Source organism: Carcharodon carcharias, chromosome 11, assembly GCF_017639515.1.
Source record: "Carcharodon carcharias isolate sCarCar2 chromosome 11, sCarCar2.pri, whole genome shotgun sequence".
Lineage (NCBI taxonomy): Eukaryota > Metazoa > Chordata > Chondrichthyes > Lamniformes > Lamnidae > Carcharodon > Carcharodon carcharias.
Window position 1 is genome coordinate 99189741 of NC_054477.1, and position 15184 is coordinate 99204924.

Consider the following 15184-nt stretch of genomic DNA (forward strand, 5'->3'; position numbering starts at 1 on the left):
TGCTATTTAAAAAAAATGCAATAAAAATTTTATGAAACATGCCCCCTCATGTGACTGTGTCAAATGAGATGGGACATGTTTTTAATTTCAAAATAAAAGATTTTATTTAGTTTGTATTAGCTTTAGGAAACCTCATCCCGCTCATGGACGAGATTTCCTAAAAAAGGTAAAGGCCTCTTGGCATTTTCACCTGCCTGTCAACCGTTAGGTTCGACAGGCAGCCGGGCAGTGTAAATTTCAAGCTGATTAGCTCATTAATGGCCTTAATAGGCCTTTCAATTATCACCAGGTATGGAGCTGATTCCGGTGCATGCCCGCCGAATGAAATATTGTGCGAGTACACAATGATGTTGGGACGCACGCCTGACGCCATCATACGTCATATTACGCTCGTGCGTGTCGGGCGCGCACCCACATACTGAACATAAAAGTCTGGCCCATGACACCAGACCTGATGCGTAGAATATAGAACTCATACAATTATCCATGTTTAGGTTAGGCATTTTAATGTGTAAACAGTATATGCTTATAAATATAAGCTAGCTAGCAATTATAGGATAGTAGTTTAGGGTTTTGAAATGGGCAATTTAATACCACCCAGAATGCAGAAGAACAGGCTGAGAAACCTCTGACATCATTATCAATAATTTATTGAATCTGGTCACACAAGATATGTACATTCAGCAAGTGGAGGTTTCTCCTATCATAGTTTAGGAGGTACATTAAGTGTTCACAATACCAAATTAATTCTGTCTACTGCACATATGGGAATTTAGCAACTTTTAAAAACTTTTAATCAAATCACCCCTTAAGAGCAGCCATTGGCTGGAAGGGGAAGAGGAGGAGCATGGCCAGGGTGGTGAAGAAGCAGCAGCCAGGCGAGCAGAGGAAGGGCACCACCAGCAGGCGGATAGCTGCCGAGGGAACCAGCGTACAGAGGCTGAGTACAGAGGTCCCAGAAATCGGCTAAGGTGCTGGCACCAGGCGCTGATCTGGCCACCGGGTGGAAAGGTCAAAACAAGGCAGGAGCTGAGAGCATCCCCGAGGGAACCAGGCAAGGAGCAAAATGGTGAAGGCGGAAAAAAATCCAAGTGGAGAAAATATTAATCTTCTAAATTCCACAGAATATAACGTTAAATGCATATTAATTGTATTTAATTGTTTGCAGGTGGTTGACATTAACTGGGAATTCATTTGTGCCCCTATAAACAGACAAACTGTGGTTTCTTGGTTAGGTGGTATATGTTTGTAATGTGTATCTCTGTAGCCATTGGCTTCAATTCACTTTTTCACAACCTGACTTTCTGGATAAAATACAATGCCAGTTTGTGTAATGTAATGGAGTCAGTCATAGGGCTGGATTTAATGGAGCCCATCAGGCCAGGAATTGTGGCGGTTGGGCCAATTTAATCGCAGGAGAGACCCCGTTTCAGTCTCCTGGTGGAAGGAGAACCTCGCCTGATTAAGTTGGAGGGCAGAAGGGACTGATGTGGGATTCACAGCCCCTACCACTGGGATGTTAATTCGGCTCATTAACATCCAATGTCACTAAAGCCACTGCAATTTAGCGGTACATTAGGGATTTAACAGGTGCCGCACAGCTTCCCTGTGTCCTATCAGGGCAATCCCTCATTATCATTATCCCTCATTACGTGCTTGATAGGAAGTTCTGTATCGATAAGTGGGGTCTGCTGAAAGCCACCTTCTGCTCTTGCCTCTGACCCCCTCCCCGACCCCTCCTGTGACATCCAATCCACCTTTGGTCTAGAGTCCTACAATATTCCTGGGCCTCTGGTGGGTGCAGAGCCACCAGCAGCCACTGCTCTTGCTGACACTGGCAGCAACAAGTAGCTGCCGGCCTCTGATTGGCCAGCAGCTCTCAGCATGTGGGACATATGCTGCCAGGGGCTTCAGTCACAGGACAGGCAAAACAGTGACCACAAAGTGCCTGAAGGACACTCGGTTCTGTTGGGCCTCCCCCACATAACTGACAGGGACCCCCACTGGTCTCCAACTGGTGGACTAGACACCCATCAGCCTCACAAACCAGAAACCCAGTGTCATTTTTGACACAGGAAACCATTCAGCTCATCAAATCCATGTCACTTCCCTGTGGAGCAATCTAGTCAGTCCCAATCTCCCGCTCGATCCTAGTAGCCCTACAACTTTATTTTTTTTAATCAAGCGCCCATCCAATTTCCTTTTGGAATTTTTAATTGGTTCCACTTTTACCACCCTCTTAGGCAACAAACTTCAAGTCATTACCTTGCTGGGGCTTAAAGTTCTTCCACACATTCCCCCTGTACTTCCTGCCCAAAATCTTAAATCTGTGTTCCCTAGTCTTCAGAGCATCAGCTAAAAGGAAGAAATGTTCCTTGCCTACCTTACCTAAACCTGTCATAATCTTGTACACCTCCAACAAATCATCCCTCAATCTCCTCTGCCCTCTGCTCCAAGGAGAACAACCTCAGACTTTCCAATTTAACATTGTAGTCAAAACAGACCATCCTTAGAACCATTCTAGTAAATCTCCTCTGCATCAAGGAACTTCACATCTTTCCTAAAGTGTGATGACCAGAACTGGATGCAATACTCTAGATGGGATCTAACCAGAGCTTTGTAAAGGTTCAGCATAATTTCCCTGCTTTTGTACTCATGAACTTTTGTACTTATGAAGCCCAAGATCCCATATGCTTTGCTAACCATTCTCTCAGTATGACCTGCCACATTCAAAGATCAGTGCACATGCACCACCCAACTCTGTCTCCCTGTTCCTACATACCCTTTAGAATTGTACCATTAAGTCTATATTGCCTCTCCCTATCCCTTCTGCCAAAATACAATACCTCTCACTTCTCTGTATTAGATTCCATCTGCCACTCATCTGGTCATTCAGCTAGTCTATGTTCTATTGCAGGCAATTCATATTATTCTCACTGTTTGCCACACCAAGTTGGGTATCATCAGCAAATTTTGAAAATGTACTCAATATTCCAAGATCCAAGTCATATTTATGTGGTAAAAAAACAATAGTGATCCTAGCACTGACCTTTGAGGAATACCACAGTCTACCACCCTCCAGTCCAAAACGCAATTATCTACTATGACTCGCTGCTTTCTATCCTTAAACCAGTTTTTTATCCAGTTACACATTGGACCTCCTATTCTAGCTATATCAATCAAAAATTCCAAAAGGAAATTTTGTTACTTTGTCAAATGCTTTCTTAAATCTATATAGGCAATATTCACCACATTCCCTTTATCAACCATGAAAAAAATCTCAGATTAGTCAAGCATGATCTGCCTTTTACAGATCCATGCTGGCTCTCCTCAATTAACCCAAATCTCTCCAAGTGCATGTTGATTTTTTTCCATGATTATGGATTAAAAAACCTTACCCACCACTGATGTTAGACTAATGGACCTATTGTTGCTAGGGCTGTCCTTACACCCTTTCTTGAGTAAGGGCATCACATTTATCACTCTCTAATCCTCTGGAACCTGCCTCAAATCTGGGGAGGATTGAAAGATGGTGCAAGTCCTTGCACCATCTCCATCCCCACTTCCTTTAGCTGGGATGCAAGCCATCCTGACCAGGTGACTTGTCTACTCTAAACACGGCCACTCTTTCTAGTACGTCCTCCCTTTCAATTTCTACACTACCCATTGCCCCCACTATCTCCACTTCTACCAATATTTTGTCAGGTTCCACTATCTCAGTGAAAACCGACACAAATAACTCATTAATTATTCTATATCCTTGCCTGACACCTCTCAGCATATGTCACCCTCTTTGCCCGTAATAGAACCCACTCCACCTTTTACTACACACTTACTATTCACATGCTGGAAGATGGCTTTTGGATTCCCTTTTATGTTGACTGCCATTCAATTCTTATACTCTCTTTGTCAGTCTTTACCTCCCCTTCCTTTACCTTCCTCTTTACCTCCCCTCTCAAGGTATTATTTTTGACCTGCTTCTCACTTGAAGAATTAACCTGACATGCATTATATATCCTTTTTTGTTTCATCATAACCTCTATCTCCCTTGTTTTCCAAGGATTCCTGTTACCTTTTGCCTTTGTTGGGATGTACCTAGCCTGTACCTTAAGTATCTCTTCCTTAATGATCACCTATTGTTCCAATACAGTTTTTCCTGCCAGTCCCCAGTTCCATTTTACCCTGGCTAGATCCTTTCTCGTCACAATGAAATTAACCCTCTTCCAATTTAGAAGTTCTATATTAGTAATGGAGAAGAGCAAGCAGCAATTTAATCTAATCAGTCGTAAATCTCATAAATTTACCAGAATTAACCAGTGATAAATTACGCTGCACTCCTCCAAGACCAATATATCCTTCCCAAGGTGCGGTACCCAAAATTGCTCTCAGTAATCTATGGGTGGAATTTTTCAGTTGGCGGGTGGGCCCAGCAGGAGCGGTCACGGAGCCAATCGCTGCCCGCGATCGGCTCCACGTCGCTATTTTACATGGGCAGGCCAATTATGGCCCACCCAGCATAATTCGCGGTTCCCGAGATCAGCGGGAAGAGGCAGGCAACAGGAGGAGGCCAATGTCTGCTGGGTCCAATGGCGACCCGGCGGCCTATTCAAAAACAGCACAGGCAGCCGTCCTAAGGTTGCCACTGATTTCGGTGAGTAGCTACATGATGGAGAATGTCTTCAGAGAGCAAACCAGGGCAGGTCGTCAGGGCAGTTGGCCCCGAGGTTCTCCAATGAGTGCCTTGCTGCCCTCCTCTTCCAGGTGGCGGTGTTCCCATCTATCTGCTGCCCTTGTCTTTCTAGGTGGTAATGGTCATGGGTTTGGAAGTTCTTAGAGAGTGAGTGGCAAATGTCATGGAGGCAGCATCTGGGGAAGGGGGTCAGCCCTGTTTGGAATGAGTGTGTTGCGACTCCACAATCACAAATCGGATGAGCCCTACAAGGTTTTCCTCAGGTGGGGGCAGCAAGGCTGCAATGGCAATGCAGGTACAGGGTGGACTAATCAATTCTCCTCTCTCCTTTCAGGAGAGCACAGCACACAATAATGCTGAGTGGCTGTGGACTGGCAGAGGGCAACCCCATCTTCAAATCATCACCAGATATGAGCAGAAGGCACTGGAACTGGAGATGCAGCATGCGCCCAGGTCAACCGGCTATGGTGAGGTCGGGGTGCCACTAGGAGGGAAGAGTGCCGTGCACCGAGGTCACAATGTCTGTCAGTGCAAACATGACACTGCTGACTGTATATTGATTTCAGTCTCCAACATGGGATCCCCATTGATAATGGAAAGGAGCACATCCTGATCCGGGTGCCAGGTGTGCACATTAGTTGAAGCCGTCACACTGTTAATCAAATGTCCTTGTTCCTCCTTTCAGCCTCACCACAGTATGCCCAGTCTCAGGATGCAGAGGACTGCTGCTGATCCCTGAGGGCACAGAAGAAATTAACACGCCAGCGTCACATCCTCTCAGCTAGGCAGGCACCAGTGCAGATACCAGCACCTCAGTGGGAATAAGATCGTCGGCTAGTATCTCGGTGCACAGTGGTTGAGGGCTTTTCACTCTCGCTTGAGGTGCAGGCAGAAGCAGAGAGTGCCCAGAACACCGGCAGTTGGAGGACTGCTGGGAACCAGGAACATGCTCAGTCGATGGCTGATGATGTGCCTCTGGAGTCGTCCCTGAGGCAGCAGAGTGTGCGGAAGGATCTGGCGGAGATACATAAGGGAATGCGTGCCATGGTCTCCGTGGAGGAGTCCACGCGGAGCATGAGCAATGCAATGACCCTCATGGCAGAGCGCACCGCCTCCTCCATGGAGACAATGGCAACTCTCATGGAGAGGCTTCCGCCAGGACAACAATCAAGGCTTCCTTGGGATGCGCCCAGACCTGCAAGCTCTCACAGTGGCAATGACCTCAGGTGGTCACTGTCAGTGTTGGAGATGAATTGGGCACCCAGTATCCCAGCTAGGTGCCCATCTATCAATGGTGAGCGGTGAGGTCCAAAGCGACATCATGTTGGCTACTCGTTACCTCTGCAGCTCCTCTCAGGGCGCTCCGGATGACAGCAGTGGCTCCTCCGCCTCTCTGCCAGTGACCGTGGCATCCGATGAGGCTGCGGCAACTGGAGAGATGCCAGCCATGCCACTGGCCTCTCCCACCCAGGCGGGACCCACACAGGTTCCACGGGCCAGAGGATGCCCACCAAGGCCAGCAGGACTGCAGAGTAAGCAGGCCATCTCCAATGCCAGCGAGGGGGGAGCACCTAGACGTAGCACCTGCAAACGTAAGCGCAAAGCACCTTAGGCACTACATGGGCTTATCAGGAGTGGTTTTCTTTTGCCCCACTTTTAAGTTACTGTTAAAAGGTGTTGAACACCACACCAACTTAATTTACTTTGATATCTGTATGCCAAGCTGCAAATCATTAAATGTGTTGGTTCTCAACAAGCCTCTGGGTGCTTCATTATTTCTGCAGAAGGGGAACCCATGATGTTATTAATGACATTTTTTGTCCTTGAGATTTATTGCAATGGCACATAGTTCATGTTGTTGACCAGGCAAATGTTGCTCTCGGGTATCGAGTATGGAGCCTGCAGCCCTGGCACATGGTGGCCGTTCATCTTTGGTAAACTAGCTGAAGGAGCATTGGATTACAGCTTCCCGGGTGTCCCTGCCTCCTTGGAGGTTGCCCAGGTTGGTGCCCAACCCCTCAGCATTTTCCTGAGTGTGCTTGTCCTCGGACTCTCCACTAGACTTGTCTGCTGCCAGAGCCACTGCATCAACATCATCTTCCTCCACTGCATCCCACCTTTCCAGCACCAGATTGTGCAGAGCGCAGCATGCAACCACCATCAGTGACACATGATCTGGGGGGTATCGGAGTGCTCCCCCTGAACAGTCCAGGCATCTGAAGCGCATCTAGAGAAGACTGATAGTTCCCTCTACCACAGCCCTTGTGGAGGCATGGCTCCTATTGTACCTCTGCTCGGCCTCTGTTCTTGGATGACGGAGGGGCATCATGAGCCACCTTTTGAGGGGATAGCCCTTGTCACTGACCAGCCATCCATCCAGCTGGGCTGGAACACTAAAGAGCCTCAGCACCTGGGAGTGTCTCAGGATGTATGCGTCATGGGAGCTGCCTGGGTATGTTGCACAGACTTACAGAATCTGCATCCTGTGGTCACACACTATCTGCAAGTTCATGGAGTGGAAGCACTTCCGGTTGGCGAAGGCTCCTGGCTCACCCACTGGCCACACGCGCGCAACCGATTACAACCTGGACGCAGGGGAACCCAGCAATCACGGCAGAGCCTCCAGCTCACTCTGCCTGGCTGGCCCCATCCGTGCGTTGGTGAATGAAAGTCAATGCACGCCTGAACAGAACGTCTATCACCAGGTTGACAAAGTGTGATCACCACCGACCCTGGAAAGAGCCAGGGGCATAGAAGTTGAGGGCAATGTGACCTTAAGTGCCACTAGCACGGGGTGTCCACCCACACAATTGGAGCGGATCTCAGGACCGATCATTTGGCAGATGGAGGGGGGTCACTGTCTCCCTTGAGGCATGGCATCTCAGACATATTGAGGTAGCTGCATTGCCGCCTGTAAACCCTGGCAGCAGTATAGTGGTGTCTTCTACAGACACTCCCGCCTTGCGCTTCCTGATGGCCCTGCGCCTGTCCTCCCACAGGTGGCTCCCCTAGGGGCTGAATGTGGACTCCTAGCCCTTTTTCTCCTTCCCAGGGTAAGGGGAGGCCTGTCTGATACCTGGAAGGGCCCAAGTGTCATGATTCCTCCAGAGTCCTAAAATGAAGCCTTTTATTTGTCAAAGCAGTTCTGAAGCGAAATGAAGTTGTCCTGTTCACACAAGTAGCAGTAAGTAATAAAGTACTAACAACTCACATTAGCGAGCCCACTCACCCCTCTTATCCCACCCGTGGATGAGGTATTTTAAAAATGTGGTCTATCCATCTGCCCATTGCACCCACGCGACGCACTGAAAATCACACAGCTACCCAAAATTGTATTCAATTGCTGCCTCAAGGGCCTTAACTGGCCCGTTCATTAATGGCGGGCGCACCTCCGAACTCATAGCGCACCCACCTTCCGAAATATCGCAATGGCACGTGATGACGTGGGAATGCACACCCGACGTCATCGCACGTCATTTTACACATCAGCATGCCGGGCCTGCCCCCACATGCTGACTGAAAAGTCCTGTCCTATATGTGGGCTAATCAGGACTCCTAGCTGAAGCATCACTTCTACCCTCTTGTTTTAGACCTCCAGGTATAAAAGCCAGCATTCCATTGGCTTTTTGGATCAATTTCTGTACCGTTTCATGATATTTTAATGACTTATGCACCTGGACCTCTACCTGGAGGTAGGTTGCAGATCAGCAATGATCTCATTGAATGGCAGAACAGGCTTGAGGGGCTAAATTCTGGTTCATGTGTCCCTATGTTTCTATTTTAGTGCCCTGTAATATTCTCCACTGTTTATAGCTTTTCACCATTTAGTCCAAAAGTATGTCCAAAATGTCTACATTGAAATATCTTTACTGCAGTTTGCCGATTCACTTAATCTATCAATATCTCTGCAATTTTATGCTTCTACCTACACCACTTACAATACCACCTATTTTGCATTAGCAGTAAACCTGGATATTTGGCCTTCTACTATACTAACCAAGTTTTTAATAAATACAAAGAATAGTTGAGATCTCAACACTGATCCTGGAGGGACACCAAAACTCACATTCTGCCAGTTAGAGACCTGCCCATTATCTGTACGCTCTGTCTCCGTCAATTTCCTAACCAGGTCCATGATTTGCCTTCAATCTTACATGTGATTGTTATCCCAATCCATGTAAAAGTTAAAATCCCTCATTTAAACTCTGACTTTGCTAAATGATCGTCTAACCTCTGCATTTGTAAAATCTTTCATTGTACTGCTGCTACCAGTGGACCTATTCACAACTCCCAGCACAGTCTTGAGTCCTTTTCTATTTCTTAACTGTACCCATAAAGTCTCCACTCCCTGCTTAACACTTGCTTTATTCTGTCTTATCAATAAAGTGATTTCAACCTTAATCATTAAGGCCACTCCTCGCCCTCTCTCTTTCTCCATCTTTCCCATACACCTCATCACCTGGCATATTTAGTTCCCAGTCATGACTGTCTTGAGGCAAATCTCAGCGAAGGGCATCACCTCTCACCCTCCAAGTTGAATTTTCACTTGTAATTCATTTAATTTGTCCCTAATATTATATGCATTTGCATAATAAATGCTTACCTGGGATAAAAATCCTAACCTGTTCTTAAACTCGTACATTTTACTCACATATTGCTTGTTTCTCTCTCCTGATTTAACTTCTTTAGCTTCCCTTTAGCTTTGGTACCTAAAGCACAATTTCTGACTCGCTCTACTCTCATTTGTTTTCAAACTATAGTCAACACTACTTTTTCCAGCTGAGCCCCACCCCACTATTTACTAATTTAAAGACCTAACCCAGGCCTATGTGTCAATTCATTCTAATCTAGGACGTTTTATCTTCTTCAACTGTCTCCATCCTAATTTTGTAGGAATAATGCATGGTTTGATTATACGCTCATATAGGGATTATCAGAAATCAGCATTGTTGCTCTTGACAATGTTAACCAGACCAAACCAAATATTCAATTTTCTAACCCAGGGCATGGGGGGGAAAAGCTGTGACGTCTACTCGAAATGAGAAAGGAAATTTGCTGAAGACGAATAATGGAAGGTGAAGCCACCAGTAGTAAAATAAGCTCAGAAGTGTTGGAATTCAAGAACTCAAACTGAACATTCAACGCTAAATGTCACACGAGATTGGGGTTTAACAAGTTAAACCTTATAATATTACGAAAACAGACTGCTTAATAGTAAAATGTAATAAGGGGGAGAATATTATTTGTACTGTATATGGCAAATTAATTGATAAAGTGTTATATTACAGTAGTATTGTAAGAAAATTACTACAGTAATAATTTTTCATGGGGGGGGGGGATGTTAAAAATGCACAGTTTTAAAAGATGTTTTTAACTGTCTCATTAATTCCAGATAAAACGGGGTAATGAAGAGGATCATATGACCTGCAAGTTCTGCCCACAACAAACTTGTGTGGCTTGGTTACTATCATGAAAATATAATAATTCTCATAATATTATGATTTATTGTAAAGGTAGGTTAATAGTGGGGCTTGAATTAGTTTCTACGTGTACGTGTGGGATTTAATTGAATCGGAAATAGCTGATCTGGAGGCTTTTGAGTAATCCAAAAGAAAGCTGGGTTTGAAATGCTAAATATGTAAATATGGCTGAAGTTTTAGAATGTGAGGTGTAAGGAATATTTGCATTTTCAGATAAATTAGGTAAGTTTGAATTTCAAAGAAAACGTAAGGTGTTACACCTAGCCAGAAGAAGCCAAGCCAGGGTGTTTATTTTTCCCAAAGGTTACTGATAATATAAAATTTTTCATAGTATTAATTTTATGAGAAAAGTAAAGTTGCAAAAACATATGGAAACAATGGAATTTGCATTAAAAATGGAGAAATATGTATAAAGGAGATGAGGCTTTGTGCCAGAGGAGAAGGCATTCTAAGATCTAACACAAGTGTGAAAAGCCTCCAGTCTCTGTACATCAAGTTGCTGTCTACAGGAACCGAAGCTAAGAAAACTTACTTTGAATAGTGCTGTCCAGAGTATAGTGTACTTTGCCTGGGTCTGTTTAATTTTTTTTTTTAAACAGTTGCCTTAATGGAGGTGTAACTGGAAGTCAGGTTAATTAAGGGTTTTTAAGGAGTTATTATAGTAGTAATTTGTAGACCAATGTATGTGCTTGAAATCTGTTCTTTTGTTAATAAAATGTTTAATTTAGTTTTGTAAAAAGCCCCCAAATCTTGGTGGGCTTATTACTCCTGAATTCAAGGCATGCATCTCAAAATAAAATACAAATTGCAAAATCATTGTGACTGTAAGATCAAGTTTCCCTTGTGGATTTGACCCGCCTGGCACATATCATCTGCAGCATCATAACAGTTACTATGAGGACCAGGTGTCCAGGTCGAATGCTAATGAAATGAACGTCAGGTTTAACACCTGAGCACGAAGGGAGAGGCAAATGTTTTTGCTACTGCAGACTTACTGTTTCAAAGATTTTGAACAGGGAGAGAGAGGGAGATGGAAACAGTAGCCATTGCGAGTTGCAGGGAAAAAGCTGTTCTCTGCTAGCCACCAGGCAGAACTCTAGTAAAAGCTTGACCTCCAGATGAACAGAAGGAACCTGTAGAGATTTAAGGCCACTGGAAAACTTGCCCTGGAAAGCCTGGGAGAAGGAATCCCCAGTGAGCCTTGTTGCTGGGAAGTCTGTTTGGGAATTCTCAGAAGACTCAGGGAAACAATTTTCAAAGGTCACTGGATGCTACAACATGGGAAAAGTAAACCCATTACAAGCTGGGAATGGCTTTGGACAGTTTCCTGTAAAGCTTGCAATTCTGCAGTGTGTGTTGTAATGTGTGTGTGTGTATATATATATATATATATATATATGGTGTGTTAAGCCACTAATAAGGGTCATCTTTTCTGTGGTTTAGCGTATTAGTTGCCTACTAAGTAATATTTAGTCATTTGTTTGTTACAGTGAAAGTCTTAAAACATAAAAACTTGTCATTCCTTTAACTTGGTCAATGCTAATTCAAATATCTTTTAAGTTATCAGTCTCTAAGGGGATTGAAACAACATAGTTATTCCAAGATAATTAAAGCAGTTTATCAAAATTGCTCTGTTCAAAACAAATGAATATGGGCCTTTGTGTCGAAAACCACTTAATCTTAGTAGCACAAGTTCAGGAAAATTTGTTACCAGCAAAGCCAGCTGAAGGAACACCATAAGGATTCAGAGGTGGCGGGTATGGATCCGGTGCATGCTGGACTGGAGGATATGGAGGTGCAGTATTTCCATAAGCAGGGTACGAATAAGAACCTGGGGGAAAAAAGTGTCAAGACACTTTGAAGACTAAATTAATTGAATATAAATCTAATTTTGTGCAATGCATCAATAGCTTATGTTTTATATGTTAAAGTAACTTATTACCCTATTGGAGGGTAAATATATCATTACAAGCATGCAAAATAGAAATATTCTAACAAGGAGAGGCCTAATCTTTCTTTAGTGTGTTCGGAGCAGCAGTCTTACTCCTCTTGGTCAAAGATAAGGAAATTTTTAAGAGCTTACCTGTACAGGTCCCTGCTGTGCCTTAATCTTCCACCCACTATTTTCACTTGATTGGAAAACCATACGAGGCTTCCCTGTAATCTGAGTTTAATTGTCCACACATCCAGTTAAATTCTCCCGTAATGCATCAGCTTTCAACCAGAAGAACTGCTGCTTACAGTACTCCCATGTCACAATCACATTGAGGAGGATTTTCCCCTCATCAGGCGGGCGCAGCTGGCGGACGCAGGAGCGGCTGAGAAACGGTCTGCTGCCCCCGATCAGGCCTCGACCGCGATTTCATCCTAGGCTGGCCAATTAACGGCCAGCCAGCATGAAATGCATGCTGAGAGTTCAGTGCTGCCAGGGTGGGGGTGGGAGGAAAGCAAGCGCTGAAGTTTGCACATGTGCTGGTGTGCGCTCACTGAAAGCTTCCTGAAGGCACAGAGGTGAAGGATTTAAAAATTAAAAATTTGAAAAATAAGGGAAACATGTCCACACATGTGACTCTAACATGAACAGGGACATGTTAAAAATGAGTTTACTTTTTTTTATTCACTGTTGGAAGCATCATCCTGCCCATGGATGAGGTTTCGCAAAAAATGCAAAGGCTGCCTGGTCTATTCGTCTGCCCACCAACTATAAGGTTGGACAGGCAGTGAAAATTCAACTTAATTACCAGCTTGTGGGCCTTAATAGGCCTCTTAATTGCCAGTGGGCACACTGCCAACTTTCACGCATGCCCGCCAATTGAAATATCACACGAGCGTGCGATGACGTTGGGATGCTCACCCGACATCATCGCGCGCTATTTCACACTCAGGCTTGTTGGGCGCACACCGAGCTGAAAAACGATTATTCCAATGATAGCTGCAAGTTGTGAACACACACTATATGAACATCCAGAAAAGTATGGAATCAATAAATTTGGCTCAAAACTATTTTTAGTATCTTTTCATTGAAGTACATGTGGTAAATGGAACTAAGTTTGTATTTATAACTTACTGGCTCCTCCTCTCAAATTTCTGCTTTTCAATTTGTCCTCGCAATTACAGCTTTTCTTTTTTTTCTATTTCTCTTTGACATGTAGCTGTAGCTTTGAGTTCAGGAGCCCAAAACGTGTGCACACACTTCAGTAAATGGTGGAATGTGTACACACATTTTCTGGAAAGATGCACAAATTTAATTTCTCCTCTCTCCACAAGAAACTCCACATCAATTTGTTCTATGTGCTGATAAACATTCATAGGGCAATCATCCATACCAACTTCTGAATTGGTACTCAATATATATATTTTAGATGATAGCTTGCTGCCAATCCAGTTTCTCCAGGGTCCACATTACTTACTGATCGCTGCGAATGATTCAGCGGAAGGAAGAATTCAAAAAAAGCTCTCTAGTGAGAAATATGTCAAAAAAAGGAATTTGTGTCTTTAAGGAATTAAATGCCAAGTTGTTTTTTTCCCCCATAAATATATTTTAGACCCACTCCTTTAGTACATATTCTGCACATAAATATGTACGCTAAACTCACCTTGAGCAGCCATAAACAGGACTCCTTATGTCTCTTAGTATGACTGAAAAGTATCTAGGAAAAAAGGGAAGAATAAAAATTAGAATGGCAAACTATAATTTCATGAAGTAAACTAATAATGATGTATTTCTGTTACTTAATTTTCAATTACCCAATTTAAGAATTTAAAACACTAAAATCTTAATTCTAATTAGAATTATGAATTAAGTCACAAATCATTGCACAAGAATACAATGGTCTTTACACATCCCAGCTGGAATAGGCCAGGACTTCTACCCTGGCCCTAATCCCTCTTCCTGAATTGGAGGTAGAAAGCAGAGTAGGCTACTTACAGGGTTCTGACCAGTAGGCAGGAGCTAAGAATGGTCCTGAGAAAAACCCTGGTGGTGCAGCAATGGAACAGTCAGGAAAAATTATAAAAAGTGGGGTAGGTGGGAGAGGGGGTGCAGAAAAAAAGAGACCTCAAGTGCCATGATCATACTGTTCCCTCTACTTATAGATTCCCCCACAAGGGGGGACATCCACTCAGCATCCACCATGTCAAGTCCACTCAGAATCTTACATTTTTCTATAAGATCACCCCTCATTCTTATAAACTCCAACAAGTATAGGCCCAACCTTCTCAACCTTTCTTGGTAAGGCAATCCCTTCATCCCAGCAGACACCTAGTGAACCTTTTCCTGAACTGCCTCCAATGAAATATAGCCCTCCTTAAATAAGGAGATCAAAACTTTACACAGTACTCTAGGTGCTGGAATGAGACCAGCCTAACAGCAGTGTGTCCCAAAGAGTGCACCAACAAGTGTTCTGCCGCAGTCTTAGGGACCACTTCCTGGCACTTTCCAGATTAGAAGAGGCACAGGCAGAAGGAAGGGAGTTGCAGTAATTTTAAGTTCTCGCTCCATAGTTTACATGCTGTGGGTAGGAAATGCCATCTTGGCGAAAGGGGTGTGGTGCGGGGGAGTTGAAATTTAATTGCAACTTTCTAAAGGGAATTTGATATTTACTTGGAAAGGGAAAATTTACAGGAGAAAGAGGTGTGGAACTAATTGGATAGCTCTAGGAACTAATGTGAGCATGATGGGCTGAACATCCTCTTACTGTGCTATAAGATTCTATCATCCTCTGACTCAGGGCAGGGTGCCGGAAGAAAATGCAGGTTAATATATATCTTGACTTTTACAACTCATTAACAATGTTATGGGAAAACGAATGATTACTATTTATTACTATTCATAATAAAATTATGAATTTTATGCAAACTTGTGCCATTTATAGATTTCACAATTCTTCAAAAAAGGCTTACACTGATCTTAAAAACAAGAATATTAGTTAGCTCACTAAAATGTCTGCATATGGTTTATAAAATGCTTGTGATCTCCCTATTAAGACTTGGGTTACAATGTCGAAGAACTATT

At 43.9% G+C, this 15184-nt stretch overlaps 1 protein-coding gene across 11 annotated transcripts in view; it reads right to left on the reverse strand.

Annotated features, from left to right (window-relative positions):
• The window catches only part of LOC121284113 (phospholipid scramblase 1-like), a 109198-nt gene that overhangs the window by 42681 nt on the left and 51333 nt on the right, over positions 1–15184 (reverse strand). For 7 of the 11 annotated variants that reach the window (XM_041199219.1, XM_041199209.1, XM_041199218.1 and 4 more), the window contains 2 exons: positions 13767–13820; positions 11882–12001 (listed from right to left, as the gene is read on the reverse strand). In XM_041199219.1, coding sequence (XP_041055153.1) covers positions 11882–12001; positions 13767–13779 — 133 coding nt within the window. In that variant the 5' untranslated portion in view covers positions 13780–13820. Of the gene's footprint in view, positions 1–11881; positions 12026–13766; positions 13821–15184 lie in introns of those variants that run through there. The other 4 variants (XM_041199214.1, XM_041199212.1, XM_041199213.1 and 1 more) reach the window with 2 other exon arrangements.